General features: G+C 36.3%; 1 protein-coding gene across 1 annotated transcript; it reads left to right on the top strand.

Moving 5' to 3' along the window:
• The first annotated feature begins 9,970 nt into the window (after nucleotides 1-9,970).
• Nucleotides 9,971-15,183, top strand: LOC148860700 (alpha-galactosidase 1-like). The gene is made up of 15 exons (XM_088983481.1): nucleotides 9,971-10,365; nucleotides 11,136-11,194; nucleotides 12,013-12,069; nucleotides 12,167-12,201; nucleotides 12,525-12,628; nucleotides 12,874-12,949; nucleotides 13,106-13,164; nucleotides 13,336-13,401; nucleotides 13,492-13,575; nucleotides 13,677-13,741; nucleotides 13,928-14,010; nucleotides 14,275-14,365; nucleotides 14,463-14,512; nucleotides 14,613-14,753; nucleotides 14,843-15,183. Exons 1-15 carry the CDS (start codon nucleotides 10,199-10,201, stop codon nucleotides 14,933-14,935), a joined length of 1,230 nt encoding a protein of 409 aa, XP_088839607.1. The 5' UTR covers nucleotides 9,971-10,198; the 3' UTR covers nucleotides 14,936-15,183.
• Nucleotides 15,184-16,071: the final 888 nt, after the last annotated feature.

Below are 16,071 nucleotides of genomic sequence, written 5' to 3'. Positions count from 1 at the left end.
TAAAAAAAAAAGGGAAAGGGATGAGAGGGGAACAAGGGTTCCAAAGAATGAGAATCTGCTTTAGCATATTGAACTAATCATATTGAACAAGGGTTCCAAAGAATGAATTGCAGAAAAAAATAAGAGCAGATCCCAACTATACTCCCCGATTGCCTGGATCTGGTGTGAAAAACCGCTAATGGTAACAATGAAGAAGTAGATCGATCCCAAAAAAGAGTAGGAGCAGATCTACAAAAGATAAAACCAGTCAGTTAGTGAAAAAAAGAGGAATGAAGAAGAGGAGAGGAAGAAGAAAATGGTGATGGAGTTTGGTTTGGCTCGCCATTGATTTCAAAGAAGAAGAAGAATGAGGAGGAAGAGGAGGATAATGGTTTAGCAGTGGTCTTACCTCGTCGGAGGTTGGTTCGGCTCTCTATTTGGCGGTGGAGTTCTCCCTGTTTGGCTCTCCCAATCTCTTGGATTGGAGTGAAAATAAGGAAGACATTTTTGTCAAAAGAATAAAAAAAAGATTCATATCCGGACTGGGAATCACATTCCCTGGGGAGGGGTCGGGAATGGCCATTCCCCCATACGAGGGATTCCCATTCCGCTTAAAATGGAAATGGGATTCCGATTCTGCCAAACCAAACATTTGGAATCCGAATGATTCATTCTGATTCCGATTCTAGACTCTTATTCCTACCAACCAAACGCACCCTAAGTCTTTTCTATTTGTTTTCAATAATGGAATTTAGAAAATCTTTGGCATATTAGAATAAAATAAAAGGAGAAGCTATTTGCATTGTTATGCCCAATTCCCATGTGTTTGCTTGCCCTTTAAAGATCTCTTTTATTGTCAAACATGTTGTAGCTGTTTAAGTGGTGGTTTTAGAATAAATCATCCTAGTAATTGATTAAATTCTTGTTCTTGAAAGCTTATCATTATGAGATGACCATTGTATTATTATTTCATACTGTTTTGAGAACCGTTCTCCATGCTGAAATGTGAAGTTTCATGTTGCTTTTGAAGTCAATTTGTGATGAATATAGGCATTCAAGAATTATTTTGCATGCTGAAATGTGGTATTTTATGATGGTGTGAACTGAATATAGGATGGCCATGATGTTTTTAAGTTCAATATATATGCTAAATATGAAATTCCATGTTAAGGTGTAATGAATGCAATGTCTTAGAACCTTCATTAATGTTAAAATGTAAATGCGGATGTTGATTTTGGGGATAAGAAAATGATACACATGAGGTTTTGGGTTCAATACTTGTGCTGAAATATGTTAGGTTTGATAATCATTCATATTAGGAGGGATGAAGGGTAATATTATGATTTAAAAAAGTTATACGTCATGGCATCATTTTAGGGGTATTTTCGTCCTTAGAATAGTCAAAGTATGCCCTTTTCCCAGTTAAATTCAATATTGTGACCTCCGAGGATTTCTGTGCAATTTCTATGGAAATTGGAGAAGTTACATGGCTGAAATGCAGTTTTTGGAAAGTTGCTGTGAAGTCCAGCTGAGAGAGGGTATTTTTGTGAAAAACTGGGAACAGGAGAGTGCCTATTATCTGCTAAACCCAGAATGGCGCCCCTCCTACTGTATTAACAAACTCCCCTCTCCTTAGAAAACACTAGGGCGCCTCTCCACTCAATATTTTCATCCTTGACAAATCCTAGCTGCTCCTAACTGCTAAATCCTCACCTTCCATCCCTTCTAATCTCCACAATCAATTTTAGGGCAATTTCTTTTTAGCATTCTAATCCTAGGGAGCCACATAATCTCTAATATTCACCATTCAACCTTTAGCCATTAAATCTCAGCCCTACATAATATTGGGTGCCTTCTCCTTTTCTTTTCAGCCTTAGGAACACTTTAGAACAATCCTGACCCTCCATTCTAAACCCTAGGATGCCTATATTTTTGCAAAAACCCAGCTTCTGCCTCCCTCTTTTTCTCTAATCCCAGTTTTATCCACTCTTCTCTATAAAAAAGACCTCAGGGGCCCCTGGAGAAGGGGTTGATCAATTCACCCAGTTCACATGGCTAAGGTTTCTTGAGGAGTTCAAGGGTTGTAGAAGGGAAGGACGCCCAGTTCTTGGCAATTTGGTTTAGGTTTGATTCAAACGGATAAGAATTGTACCAATTTATTTTGGATTGTCCCAATCCAATAATTGTAATGGACCATCCAAATCTGATTTGACAAAGTTTGGATCAGATTGGGTCCAATCCAAAACCAGTCCATTGACACCCCTATTAGTAAACATCTATAACAGTAGTTTTGTAGGCAGAGTTTCCTCAAAGAATAAAAATGAGAAAGATGGGGGTATGATTATTTTTCATGTTGTAGGCTACTTAATTTTTGTGCTATGGGGCTGATTTTTCGTTCTAAAAGGAATGTGGCCCATGGCAAGAATTTTGTAACCAAACACTCTAATGTTATTCATTCTTGCCCATAATGAGCAAAAATTAAAATGAGGCCCAGAGAAGTGAACCAAACATGGACTTAGGCCCCATTTGGTTCATAGGAATAGGGGTCTGGAATGGGAATCAAAATGGGCTATTCTGATTCCAACTGTTTGGTTGGGCAGAATTGGAACCCCATTTCCATTCCTGCTAGAATGGCATTTTCTCATTTGAGGGAATGTCCATTCCCTGCCCCTCCCTTGGGAACAAAATCTCATTCTTGTGGATTCCAATTTCCATTCTCATTCTTGTCTAAACCAAACTGACTATGGGAATAGACCATTCTGATTCCGATTCCGATTCCAATTCTGACTGTGAACCAAATAGACCCTTAGTATCTTGGAATGTTAAAATTAGAGAGGGTTTTAAGTCTCTAAGAGAGTGTTTACTTTGCTAAATGTGAGAAAGCCTTGGGAGTTTACTTAGATCAATTGTTTTACGCCTTATGTGGAGTATAGTAAGACATGTCTTAAGTTAAAATATGTTCAAGTTCAAATCACAAAAAAAAAAGATAAAAAGATAAAAAGGGGGAAATTCAAAATATATACAGAGCAAATTAATAATGATTATGATAGGAAAAGAAGGGAGCATTTTACTTCATGTGCAATTTTACAAATAAGTAAATGCTTCCAAATTAAAGTTTGATTTCGTTACCCAAGTTGTGCTAAGCTTTTACCATTTATTTTGTTTTTTCTATGTATAATTGCTCTTTATTGCCCAATACTTGGTTTTATTTTTATAAGATGGATATTGGCTTGGTTTTTCTTCTAGTTTCTCTCTTTGCATGCTTTCTCACTCACTTTTTGCACACACCATTTACATTAGATTTGACATCCTATATCGTGTTAGGAGAGGGGGTCAGTAGATGGTAGGATGTTTGAACTTTATGAGAAAGCTTTGGGAGTATACTTAGGTCAATTATTTTACGCCTTACGTGGAGTATAGGAAGACATGTCTTAAGTTAAAATATGTTCAATTTCAAATCACAAAAAAAATAAATAATAAAAACATAAAAAGGGGCAAAATCGAAATAGAGAGAAAATTAATAATGATTATGATAAGAAAAAGAAGGGGGAATTTTGCTTCATGTGCAACATTACAAATAAGTGAATGTTTCCAAATTAAAGTTTGATTTCATTACCCAATTTGTGTTAAGTTTTTACCATTTATTTTGCTTTTGATATATATAATTGCTCTCTATTGCTCAATACTTGGTTTTATTGCTATAGTGTCTTCATTTTTATGAGACAGATATTGGCTTGGTTTTTCTTCTAGTTCCTCTTTTTGCATGCTTTCTCGCTCACTATTTGCACACGCCATTTACATTAGATTTAACATCTTATATCGTATTAGGAGAAGGGTCAGTAGCAGGAGATAGGTTGTTTGAACTTTGTTCCTCCTATGTTGCATTAAAATCCCCCAAACTGGTCACCAACCAAAGAAGCCTATTTGTTTGATGGGTGGAGGTTTGAAGGCTGATTACCTTGTTTAAACCTTGTGTCTGTATTAAACCATGTTAACCCATGTATGTTCACTTAGATCCCAATTAAGAGTCTAGAAGGAATAGGTGATACCACCTTAGACTCTGAAATAAGACACATGTGTTGATTGTTACTCTTCCTTTCTTTTTTTCAATTCTCCTAGATTTTAAATTCTTCTCAAAAAAGAAAAAATAATAAATAAAAATATATAAAACAAAAAAAATGTTTTAGAACCTTATCCTTTTATAAAGGCACTTTTATCAAATAAAGTATTAAATGAAATTATCTTGTTTCTAATTTAGGGTCCGTTTGGCTCATCTTTTTGGGAAGATCTTCTGGTAGCTCTAACAGTCAAAAGACGCATTGAGTTTTTGCATGAAGATATGAACAGCCAGAAGTTAGTTTGGCAGACACACGTCTTTCCATGTCTTTCCACGCAAGAATAAAACATGAAAGACACGAAAAGCTTCATTTAAAGCTTCCCAAAATCTGCCCAAAATGGGCTTCTTACGTCTTTTCGGCGCTCCGGCTTTTGGTAGTTAGATCTTCTGTGAACCAAACGAAAATAGACCAAAAATCAATAAACAACTGAAAGACCGTGCAAAAAAATGCACCAAATAGGCCCTAAGTGTTTCCTTATTTTGCCATAATTTTTAAATGGTTTGTAAATATCTTTTCAGTTTTATTGTCATGATAGAGGTCCACATTTCTTGCATTCCTATCCGCACATTGCACTTTGCATTCAGTCAACCTAGTTAACCATAAAAGCACTTACAACCTCTCCAACCTTAGAGTAACCTAACCCTTTGCCTAAAACCGCTCCTACCTAGAAGCTACCCCAATTCAATTTTCTTTGTTTATCCAATTCTTGTCACATCTAGATCATTTTTAGTAGCAAAATTATCAATCCTAATAGTTGGATCCATCCATCAATCACCCTTTCCTTGGCATATCACCCTTAGTTGGCCTATTTCTAACCTAGCTCCACTCGAGAGCCTCACCAGATTCAAATTCAATGGTATTTGAAAATCTGATTTTGAATTCGAGATTCGATATAATCGAATTGAATTTGGATAATTCGAATATCTAATCAGTCGAATTCGTATATCCTATTCATATTAGATAGGTAATTAGATTCAAATTCGGATATAACTTGATTTGATTCGATAAATATTCGAAGTCGATTGATTATTTAATTCTTATATATAATATATGAAATATTTAAATGTGTTATATAATTTATATATATATATATATATGTAATAATTAAATTATATAAGAAGAAGAAGAAGAAGAAAAGAAAACACGAACTCAGATCTCATATCTGGGAATTCAGATCTGAGATCTGAGATCCAAGAACTCAGATCTCAGATTTGTATTTGTTGTTACTGCCTCGCCGTTGCCGGTGAGCATCCAATCATCCTCATCCTCTTCCTTCTTCTTCCCTCCTCTCCTTCTTCTTCTTTCTTTTTTTCTATATCAGACAACAATTCTCTTTTTGCTCTTAGCCAACATCTCTTTTGAGGTTTGCATATTAGGGCAAATCTCAAATAAACGTTTTCCCTAATATGCAAACCGCCCGAACCATTCGACCTGGACGGTTGAACCGCAGACCCAGAAACTGGTAGCTAGAACGGTTTGGTTTCCAGTTCGGTTTTTAAAACTTTGTTTTTTCATGCATGACTTATCATGGTTCCTAAATAATAATAATAAATAAATAAAGACAACAACAACAATAATAATAATAATAATAATAATAATAATAATAATAATAATAAGAAGAAGAAGAAGAAGAAGAAGAAGAAGAAGAAAAGAAAAAGAAAAGAAAGGAGAATGAAAGAAAAGGAAATCAAAACCGAAACAAAAAAGCAAAAAAAGATAAAGAAAAAGAAGGCCAAAATCAATAAATGAAGGTAAAATTCAAAGTCCCTATGTTTTTGCACTCTACATGTAGTGATCTTTAGTGAACCCCATAAATCAGGCCATAACATCCTTGAGGGTCAATCATAAAAAGCAAACAAACAATAAAATAAATAAATAAAAAGTAAAAATAATAAGAAAAATAAAATAATAAAAAGCATTTTTTCCATATTCTAAATCCAAGATGCTTGCAAGAAATGGAAGCACTACAAAGCAACACCCTGAAGCACAACACAAGCAACGTTAGACATCTTGGGAGAAATAAGGGCAGACCTTGCACAAGTAGGAACTTAAGCACATAAGGATTTCAACTTTTTCAAGTTATGCCCTAATTATCTAGAACTTGCTTTCTCTTTGGGTTTGAAGATGCCAATTCAAAATTGCATAAGTATGATGGTAGGGGTTGTTGGAAGTCGCATATTCTCCTTTATTGCGCAAACAATAAAGAGAGTTTTGATCTCCACCTTTCATCTTGACCTAGATATTAGGAAAGACATGGGCAAAATTGGTTGATTCCTTCATCAAACCTTTGATCTCCACCTTTCACTCACATTTTTATTAACTTATAGGATATCTCCTTCAAGAGAGTTTTGCTGAATATATGCATCTATGGAGTGCAATGTCCATTAAAGAAAAGGACCCTTTACCTGAGGTCTCATCAAATCCCTGAACCGCCTGATTTGGTGGGCGCACAACCTCCGCCATTAGCGGTAGGAAGGTCGTCCTACATCCACCTTGTCAAATACAATTAATATAAATTGAATATAAAGCTATATCTGCCAATTTCATAGCCAGGCCCAAACCTAGCATTTCTACAAAACCTATCTAGATGCTGCTACTAACCACTCAAGTTCAATGAGTCCAACAACAACATCTACAATGTCTAAAACTAACACTACTTGCAACCTTCTGAACTCATGAGCAAATCTTTTATCAACCCTTCAAATCAAGACATTAAGACTATTTTAGCTTTTTCAACCAATCACCAATATGGGTGGAATGTAGGGCCAGCTGGTCCCTAGCATCTAAACCATCCAAACCCATGTATTTCAGGTCCTGAAATCGGGTCCGGATGTACTAGACACATTTGTTAAGTATAATGAGTGAGCACATAATAGCTGTGTGACACATGTTCCAGTTAACCTTCTCAAGAGCTTCATACACAAACTAAGAACGAAGAATGTTTGCTACCTTCTTGTAATCCTAACCCTACATTTCCTTCCCAACTTCTACATGAACAATGGTTGTCGTCTTCTCCAAAATTTTTCTTGCTCGTGAAAAAAAAAGAAAAAAAACTTATCATCTTCACAATTTTTCTACAAGGGTTCTCTTTTCAGAGAACCTTTTGTCTTGTCGAACAGGAAGGGTTCTCTTCGTGTGGGAGAAAGAATCGGTTTAAATCCGGTCCAATGTAAAATCTATCGAGTAATCGTCGTGACAGCTTTTAAAACTGATATAGGTGGCGGTCTTTAGAAGACCACCCCCTCAGATATCACTCTAGTGGCGGTCATTAAGACCACCGGCTCTAAACCATCGGCACAGACCGTTTTTGTTGTAGTGTCAGCATATGTAGTTGATTTGAGTTGACAGATGTATCTCCATGCTGTGGAGATACTTCCACTACAGCCATTGTGCTAACCATCACCGTGGTTTGCCGGTGCTATATCTTCCATTAGTATCGACTGTTGTTTGGATAAAGAAACATTCCATTGAGCACCTCCATTGATATCCAATGGTGTTGACAGTCTCTGCCCTCGAACAGAAGATGATACTCGTATATCATGTGTGATATGGTCGTGTAGGAGTTATTGAGGCTTTGCTTTACCCGATAATGTTTGGCAATCATCAAAGCCCAATGACCCAAAAGACCACAAAAGCAACAAAAATGAGCCAGTGCTCATATTGAACTCGTATGGGAATGGTTTTCCCCGAAAGAAATTAAAAGGGAACCACGTCTTACAGTGGTTCTGATGGGGTTCGGTCCAGGCATTATAAGATCTATTCTCGCAAGAAGTAGGCCAACAAACAAGTTCTGGTTTGGCATGGAGAAGACTTTTAGGGCTAGGACTGAGCTGGTTAGGGGTATTTTTGTCATTTCAACTAGTCCTATGTGGAACTGGGCTATAACATCTCCTCTAGTTTAGTAGGGGTTATCTTTCAATTTTCAATATATTTACATTAATAAATAGAAAGTTATTGCGTTTCTTGATGCACAAAACAAGGAGTGACATTTTTATAATTATGGTGAACAGTATTCCAAGCCACACAAGTCGCTACAAACCTTAGAGTAATTCTAGGATCCATTGAAGTGATTCCTTGGGATTTCTTTCTCTTTTCTCTTTTTCTATTCTTTCTCCTCTCTCTCTCTTTTTGTCTTGTGATAGTTTGTTCCAACCCTACTGCATCAGGTTCCCTAACATTAACTGGTATTCTAATTCTGGCAAAATGAGCCCATTTCTTAACTTCATTAGGTGAAGGCTCATATGGGTGATGTGAATCCACTAAACATCACCAAAGTCTTCATGAGCCATGAATAAGGGAGAAAAGAATACAGGACGAGCACAGTATCGAAAGGGGTGAGAATACTTGCACGAAGGCAGTAAATTAATAACAAATTAACAACTTAACAACCAATGACAGATTAACAACATAGCAACTAATGACAACATTAACAACATACTAACAACTTGTTACAATTGATGGCTTCATCCCGTGGGCTCAACATATAAAACAACCCAACACGTGAAATGTAAAAAATATAAACCTAGGCCCATCAATGGGCACGTAATGTCTCCTAGTATCCTGACCAGGTGGGCCCCACTAATGGCTCGTATAAATAGAACCATAGAGAAATACGGACAGTTGTTACCTATTTCATATTTATTTTTAAAACATATAAAATAACCTCTATTTTTTTCCCGTGCACTGCACGGGGCCACTAGTAGTTTCTCTAATAATTTAGGGTCTGTTTGATGCTTCTTTTCATACAGTTTTTCGGTTGTTTATATGTCGGGTAGACCGCTTTATGGCCTATTTTCGTTTGGTTTGCGGAAGATCTAGCTGTCAAAAGCTAGAGTGTTGAAAAAGCGCAAAAAGCCTATGGTGGGCTGATTTCGGGAAACTTCAAATGAAGATTTTTTTGTCTTTTACATCTTATTCTCGCATGAAAAGACATAGAAAAACATGCATCTGCCAAACTAACTTTGGGTTGTTCAGATCTTCATGCAAAAGTTCAATTCATTTTAACTGTTAAAATTACTATAAGATCTTCTAAAAAAGACACGCCAAATTCCCTGAGCCCCGGCAGCCCCCCGCTCCCGATCGGGATCCCCTTCCTGCTCCCAAGTCCCAATACTCATGATCTCCTATACCGGTTTGTTAATCCTAATACATCGGGTTTGGGTCGTGCCCAACCCGTTGACATGCATGGTATGTACTATGCAACTAGGGCTGTCAATGAGTCGATCTGATTCGATGGATGCAAACTGATTGAGGGGGTTCTGGTTTCAATATCTGATACTCATGGACTGGTTCTATCAAGTTCCGAACTGATTCAAACCCGATTCCGGTCATATATATAATATTGAATAAATTAATATATATATATATATATATTTATATTAAATATATAATATTTTCAATAAATTTATTATAATCAGATCCGAATATCTGAGAACTGATCAATTCGATTGTGGGTCTAAAATTACAAACCTATTGCATCTGTTGTTTCGGTTCCGGGTCCTTAATATCCAGATCCGAGCCGTTGACAGCCAATGCAACCCAACCGCGCGGATGCCGAATTGCCGAGTGCCGACATTGAAGTATGATCATTGATCGGTAAAAACGTGTGATTTACAGTCTACGGCAAAGAATCGTCAATGTCCAGATATCAAAAATGCCAGAAGCTACGATTTGTGCAACTCTTTGAATCTCTCCGCCCAATAGAATAGAACCTTGTTTGCTGGTGCCTTTTCATGGGTCCTATAGTGTCTGTTGCGCGAAGAACCCAATACTTGTACGTATAGTTGCTCGCTATCATTTCTTAAATTTTAATTAAAAAACTGTATATTTTTCACAGCTTGGTTTTTTAACTTATGCATTGTAGTCTTTTACTCCACTTCACAGTTGTGCTGTTAGAGACATTGCTGCTCATTTCTCCATGCAGCAAAAGTCCACAGGTACGACTGTTTGTCCTTGTAGCCTTTGTCTGATTGTCTCTGCCTCTTTACTACATAAAATCAATGGGCAACCACCACTACAATACGAAAGAGAGAGAGAGAATAGATACTGGTTGTTGGGTTTTGGATGAGTGGTGAAAGGTTTGTCTGTGAGAAGTAGGAAGGATGGAGAGATCCCGTGCTTCTTCATTTCTGCTTTTGTTTTCTGTGCTTCTTTTGTTCCTCTGTTCCTTCACTCCTGTTTGCATTGCCTCAAGACTCTTACAGGTAGAACCTGAAGATGTGAGGAGTAGTCTTCTTGCCAATGGACTCGGCATTACACCTCCAATGGGGTAAGTATATTTGCTCTGTGTGTGTGTGTGTGAAGTCTGAATTCTTATTGGTGATTGCCAGAATCTTGTAAGGCTAATTTGGTTCGAGCCACTAAGATGATGGACGGTTAGAGATTTGATATTTTGGATGGGTGATTTCGGCACATCATATTTTTGATAGAAGGGCTATGCCTGGTTCATATAAGAAAAAGGGATGTGGGCATATAAATTCCATTGTTGAGTACCTTGGGCACCATATAAATTCTTAGTTTCAACCAATTCTGCTTTCTGCACCCTAAATCTGCTTCAAGTGGTGACCAATTTATCAAAATTCAAGGGGGATTTGATTGTTCAAAGCTCTTCAGTACCATGTCTTTCCGGCAGCATAGATTTCTCTTAAGGCTGTGTTTGGTTGCAATGCAAATAAATTTGCACTGTTGCAAAACTGTGACAGTGCAAATGGTCTGAGTATAAATTTTGACTTATTTTTGTTTCAAATTTTAGTTTATTTTGTTTGATTGCAGTACAAATGAAATAAATTAAGACATGAAACAGAATAAAATAAAACCCAAAACAAAATTAAATGAGAATTTGCGTTTTTTTCATTTGCACTCCCATCCATTTGTACTAGTGCAAATAAATTTGCACTGCAACCAAACACAGCCTAAGAAATGCTTCAAATTGGTGCCTGTTTGGGATTAATGGATAGCTCCCAACCCGATCTACGTTCAATTTTTCTGTCTTCTGGTTTGTTTAGCTAACCTCTTTAACATTATCTTGTTTCTGTTCAGGTGGAACAGTTGGAATCATTTTAATTGCAAGATCGATGAGAAAACAATCAAAGAAACAGGTGCGCATGAAGTCCCAATATATAGAAGTGGAGGAATGCTCTCAAGACTGAGATATGGAAAAAAAATGGGTGGATTCAGCATCCCACAAAAAATGGTGGTCATTGTTTTGCTCAAATCCTAATTTGTTCTTGGTAGGAGTACAAATACAAATATGTAGAGTGCAAAACCTTATATTTTATATTATTTTGTATGTATTTGCACTGTACATATTTGTATTCGTGATTTTGCACTACAAATTTATATTTGTACTCTTTCCAAATTGAGGTAAAAGAGTATTGTTTTGGCAAACATCCAGGCTATCAAGAGTGGAGATGAAGAGAAGGCTAAAGATGCTTGTTTTCTTTGCAAAGACATACTATTTCTAGCTGAATCTTTCCTGTAATGGACTAGCCCATCAGTTATCTCAAAAAGGTCTAAAGAGAGTCCGGATATTTCCTGAGTTAGGAGGCTGGGACTTGTACAGACCTTTATCTTGTTCGCTGTTTTGTTTAGTGTTCAATATAGTTCCTTAAAAAAAAAAAAAAAAAAGATGGAAATGGGTCAATAATCTTATACCCGGATCTGGATCGGATCCTTTAATGGGCTAGGTTCTAGATCTATAGAGCCTATTACCAGTTTAGTTGTACACAGGCTTAAGCTTCACAATAGACTACAGAATTAGCCAATTGGGCAGTACTGCATATGCTCTTCTCATAAACATGAAGTGAATTACCAAAGTTGATTTGAGTCTAGGCTGATTGTCCATAAAACTTGTTTATTTCTTTCATCATTTCTCATAGTTGAGTTGACAGTTCTTCCAACTTTTTCTGTTAAACAGCTGATGCTTTGGTGTCAACCGGGCTTGCTAAGCTTGGTTATCAGTATGTCAATATAGGTATATTTTATGCTCTCTCCCTCTCTCTCTCTGTGATTCGACATAGTGGAATTTTGTTAATATGCTTAATTGTGACTAAATTTTCCTGATTTATTAGATGATTGCTGGGCTGAGTTATCTCGTGATAGCAAGGTTTGCTTTTAATTATCTTTTCATTTCCTTTCAACTTATCATGCTTTGTACATTATCAGTTACTCTTTAGTATGATGAAAGGGTATCTAAAATGTTCAATTTTCTAGGCTGTACTCTCTTTTTTTTTTTTTTACTTTCTTCAGAAAATTTAGTCTTTAACATTTTATTTTCAAATTACTGTTAATTTTCTAACAAAAAAAATACTAAATATACTGACAAATACAACAAGAAGAATCTTCAAACTAGAATTGCAGTTCTAAAAATTACTGACTCATTATTTTCAGTGCATTTTTAAATGAGAAATTGGGTATTCATAATTTCAGGGAAATCTAGTGGCCAAGAAATCAACATTTCCATCTGGGATTAAATCTCTAGCAGACTATGTTCACAGCAAGGGGCTTAAGCTAGGAATCTACTCTGATGCAGGGTATGTCTGCAACCTTTTTAGTATCTATCTTTCCATTTCTTTCAGCTAATTCTAGTTATCAATCAAGAAATTTTGAAAATGCCTGCTGACTACAAGCATGATAAATGTATTAAATGTCGAAAGTTTAATCTGGTCTTTCTCTTTTTTGTCTCCATAATTTAAAATTAAAGTCCAAATGTTATTACCTGATTTTTAAAATTCAAATCCAAATGAAACCTAAGAATGACATTTTTATATTTGTCAAGGTACTTCACATGTAGCAAAACAATGCCTGGTTCACTTGGACATGAAGAACAAGATGCCAAGACCTTTGCTTCATGGGTAAGAGTTTGCAGATTTTTTTCTTCTATTCAAAGTTCAGAATTTATTGATTATTGTTTCTCTTAATTGGAAGAAAATGAAGTTTTTGATATATGAAGCCTTTTCCACAAAAAAAAAAAAAAGATTTATGAATCCTATGAACTGCTGATTGTGCAGGGTGTTGATTATTTGAAGTATGATAACTGCTACAGTGATGGTTCAAAGCCAACTGTTAGGTAATCTTAATCTATACTGTATAAAGTGGATACTTGCCTTGGTTCTCATACAGGTGATAAAAGTTAAATCCAAATACCATATATCATATATCGTAGGTACTTGCAGAGACGTGCATAGCACGTGCTCGTCCACTGCTTTTACTAATTCTGTCTCTCTTCATTTTCATACAGATACCCTGTAATGAGCCGAGCTCTGATGAAGATAGGCCACCCAATCTTCTTTTCTCTATGTGAATGGTAAGGCTGCTTTGACATTACAGTATTTTTCATGTAATATCTATTTTCTAGCCTCTGTTGTATTTACAGTCTTTTCTTCTTTTGTTATAGGGGGGAGCTACACCCAGCTCTATGGGGTGCTAAGGTAGGAAATAGCTGGAGAACTACTGGTGATATTATGGATAATTGGGAAAGGTAAAACTAGTTGTTTTAAATATGATCATCATATTTGTCTTCACATTGAAAAAAGAAAAAATCTTGATAAAAATCGGTTATTATATACTTTCTGGCAACAGCATGATGTCTAGAGCTGACATGAATGAAGTCTATGCTGATTTTGCAAGGCCTGGTGGTTGGAATGGTTAGTGTTATCAATATCTACAATAAATAGCCGATACAGCAGCTAAATAATCATGTAAATTTTAGGAAAATTTTGATTTCATTGGGGTAAAAGGAACTTTTATGATTGATTAGTTAATCTCCACAGAATTACTACTACATGGGTATCCTTGTACCTATAAACCAGTCAATTATTGTGTGTGAGCAGATCCAGACATGCTTGAGATAGGAAATGGAGGGATGACTAAACATGAATATATTGTTCACTTCAGCATTTGGGCCATTTCCAAGGTATTAATACTATAGGGATATGTTCAGTTTGATATAAAATAAAGAGAGAAACAGAGAGAGAGAGAGAGAAAGAGAGAGAGAGAGAGAGAGAGTTGAGGAAAAGTTATTAAATTAATTTGTGAAATTCCTTGAGAACTTTTCCTCAACTTTCTGTTTCTCTTATTTTCTGTCAAACAAAGCACAACCTAGTAGTGTCTCTCTGTTGTTTCCTTGACTGTTTTATATACGTTAAGAGTCATTTATTTATTGCTAATGTTAGTGCAGGCTCCCCTTCTTATTGGGTGTGATGTAAGGAATGCAACCAAAGAAACCATGAAAATCCTCTCAAATAAGGAGGTTATTGCAGTTAACCAGGGTACCTTCCCTTATAGCTAGTGCAATTTTCATTATGAGTACTCAACTTGATCTGCATCTATTTGGTCATCTGATCATGGTTAGTGAATTCTGAATAGATCCACTTGGTGTTCAGGCGAAAAAAGTTTGGTTGAAGGGTGACCTTGAGGTGCATAAACACCATTTACTATAACATTCAGTCCTGTGATTAATTTTCAATCAATACTCAGGAACTGATGCATCTATGGTCTACCTCTCCATTGCTTTAGGTATGGGTTGGACCTCTTTCAGGTCATAGGACAGCTGTTGTACTAGTCAACCGAGGTTTACGCCATAATCGTATTACTGCTCATTGGAAGGACATAGGTATTCCTCCAAACAAGGTGGTAGAGGCAAGAGATCTTTGGAAGGTACTTATACATTACCCACCCTTTTGCATCTTAACTTCTCATACACATCAATGAATGTAATTTAATTTCCATTTCTCTGGGTTTTGCAGCACAAGACCCTCAAGACACGATTTATGGGCAATTTGACAGCCACCATGGCTTCTCATTCATGCAAGATGTATGTGTTGACACCAATTTCTTGAGTCAGGATTCCAGGGGGAATGTTATGTGATGAGAGCATTTTCTATGATCTAGGCTTTGCAACCTGAGGTGAAGGTCATATTAGAAGGTGTTATCCTTCTTTAAATGTCCATATGGGCATGGATTTGGTAATTTAGAATGAATGGACCCATCCACTTTATGTATTTTTCTTCCCTCAATTTGTTCCAGTTGATGATATTTTCAGAGGTTTCAGTTCCCAATCAGAGAGATGGTAATACATTTCTAGGCATGAAGTGCTCCTGCTGATCAGGTTAAGAGCTAAGATATGGAAAATATTTTAAGGGACAGAAAGCCATTCTGTGATGAGGATGGCCACTTTCAGGTCTGGGTCTGGTTCAGGACAGGGTGTACCAGTCCCCGTGGCAATTATTAATCAGGACAATTGGGTCTGACCGGATTAGACTCGATTAATTATACTCGGCATCTTAAATTACCAATGTTAATAACGACGTACAAATTGATTTGAACAATGCCCTACAGCACATCCCCACCTTGTATTGGCAACATCTCCTCACTGGGAGATGTTCCCAATACAAGGTGGGGATGTGCTGTGGCCTGTGGGGTATGTGGGGCGCAGATGCGAAGAGATAAGATTTACTTGCTTCGGCCATGAAGCCTATGTTCACTAGGGGTGAGCAAAAAAACCAAAAAACCAAATCGATCGAAAAAACCGATCAAAACCGAATCGAAAAATCGGTTAACCAACCTGGTCGATTTGGTTTTGGTTTGATGTTTTTAAAAAATTAAAGGTATCGGTTCAGTTTCGGTTAACTAATTTAAAAAACCCGCGGTTAACCGAATTGACCGGTATACATGTTTTTTTATATATTTTCTATATATTCATGTATATATTATATATATTTTAAATTAATAATATATTTATGTATATATTATATATATTTTAAATTAATAAATACGCACTATATGTATTTATAATTTTTATTATATATTTATATATATGTATATTTATAATAAATATTATAAAGTAAAAAAAAAAAAGAAAAACCAACGAATCGAACCGTCAGTTAACCAAACCAGTGAACCGGTTAACCAACTGGTTTCGGTTCGGTTCCGGTTACCGGTTTTCCAAAAACCGATACCACTGGTTCGATTCACA

Source organism: Nelumbo lutea, chromosome 4 (assembly GCF_056320005.1).
Source record: "Nelumbo lutea isolate HS-2025 chromosome 4, American lotus-T2T, whole genome shotgun sequence".
Taxonomy (NCBI): Eukaryota; Viridiplantae; Streptophyta; class Magnoliopsida; order Proteales; family Nelumbonaceae; genus Nelumbo; species Nelumbo lutea.
This window is presented reverse-complemented; position numbering and strand designations above follow the sequence as displayed.

Bases quoted from the DNA above. Each gene is read 5' to 3' on its own strand.
- LOC148860700 (XM_088983481.1), top strand. From the start codon at position 10,199: ATGGAGAGATCCCGTGCTTCTTCATTTCTGCTTTTGTTTTCTGTGCTT. The intron at 12,202-12,524 runs GTTTGCTTTTAA...TCATAATTTCAG, and splicing joins AGTTATCTCGTGATAGCAAG to GGAAATCTAGTGGCCAAGAA. The intron at 14,754-14,842 runs GTACTTATACAT...TGGGTTTTGCAG, and splicing joins AGGCAAGAGATCTTTGGAAG to CACAAGACCCTCAAGACACG.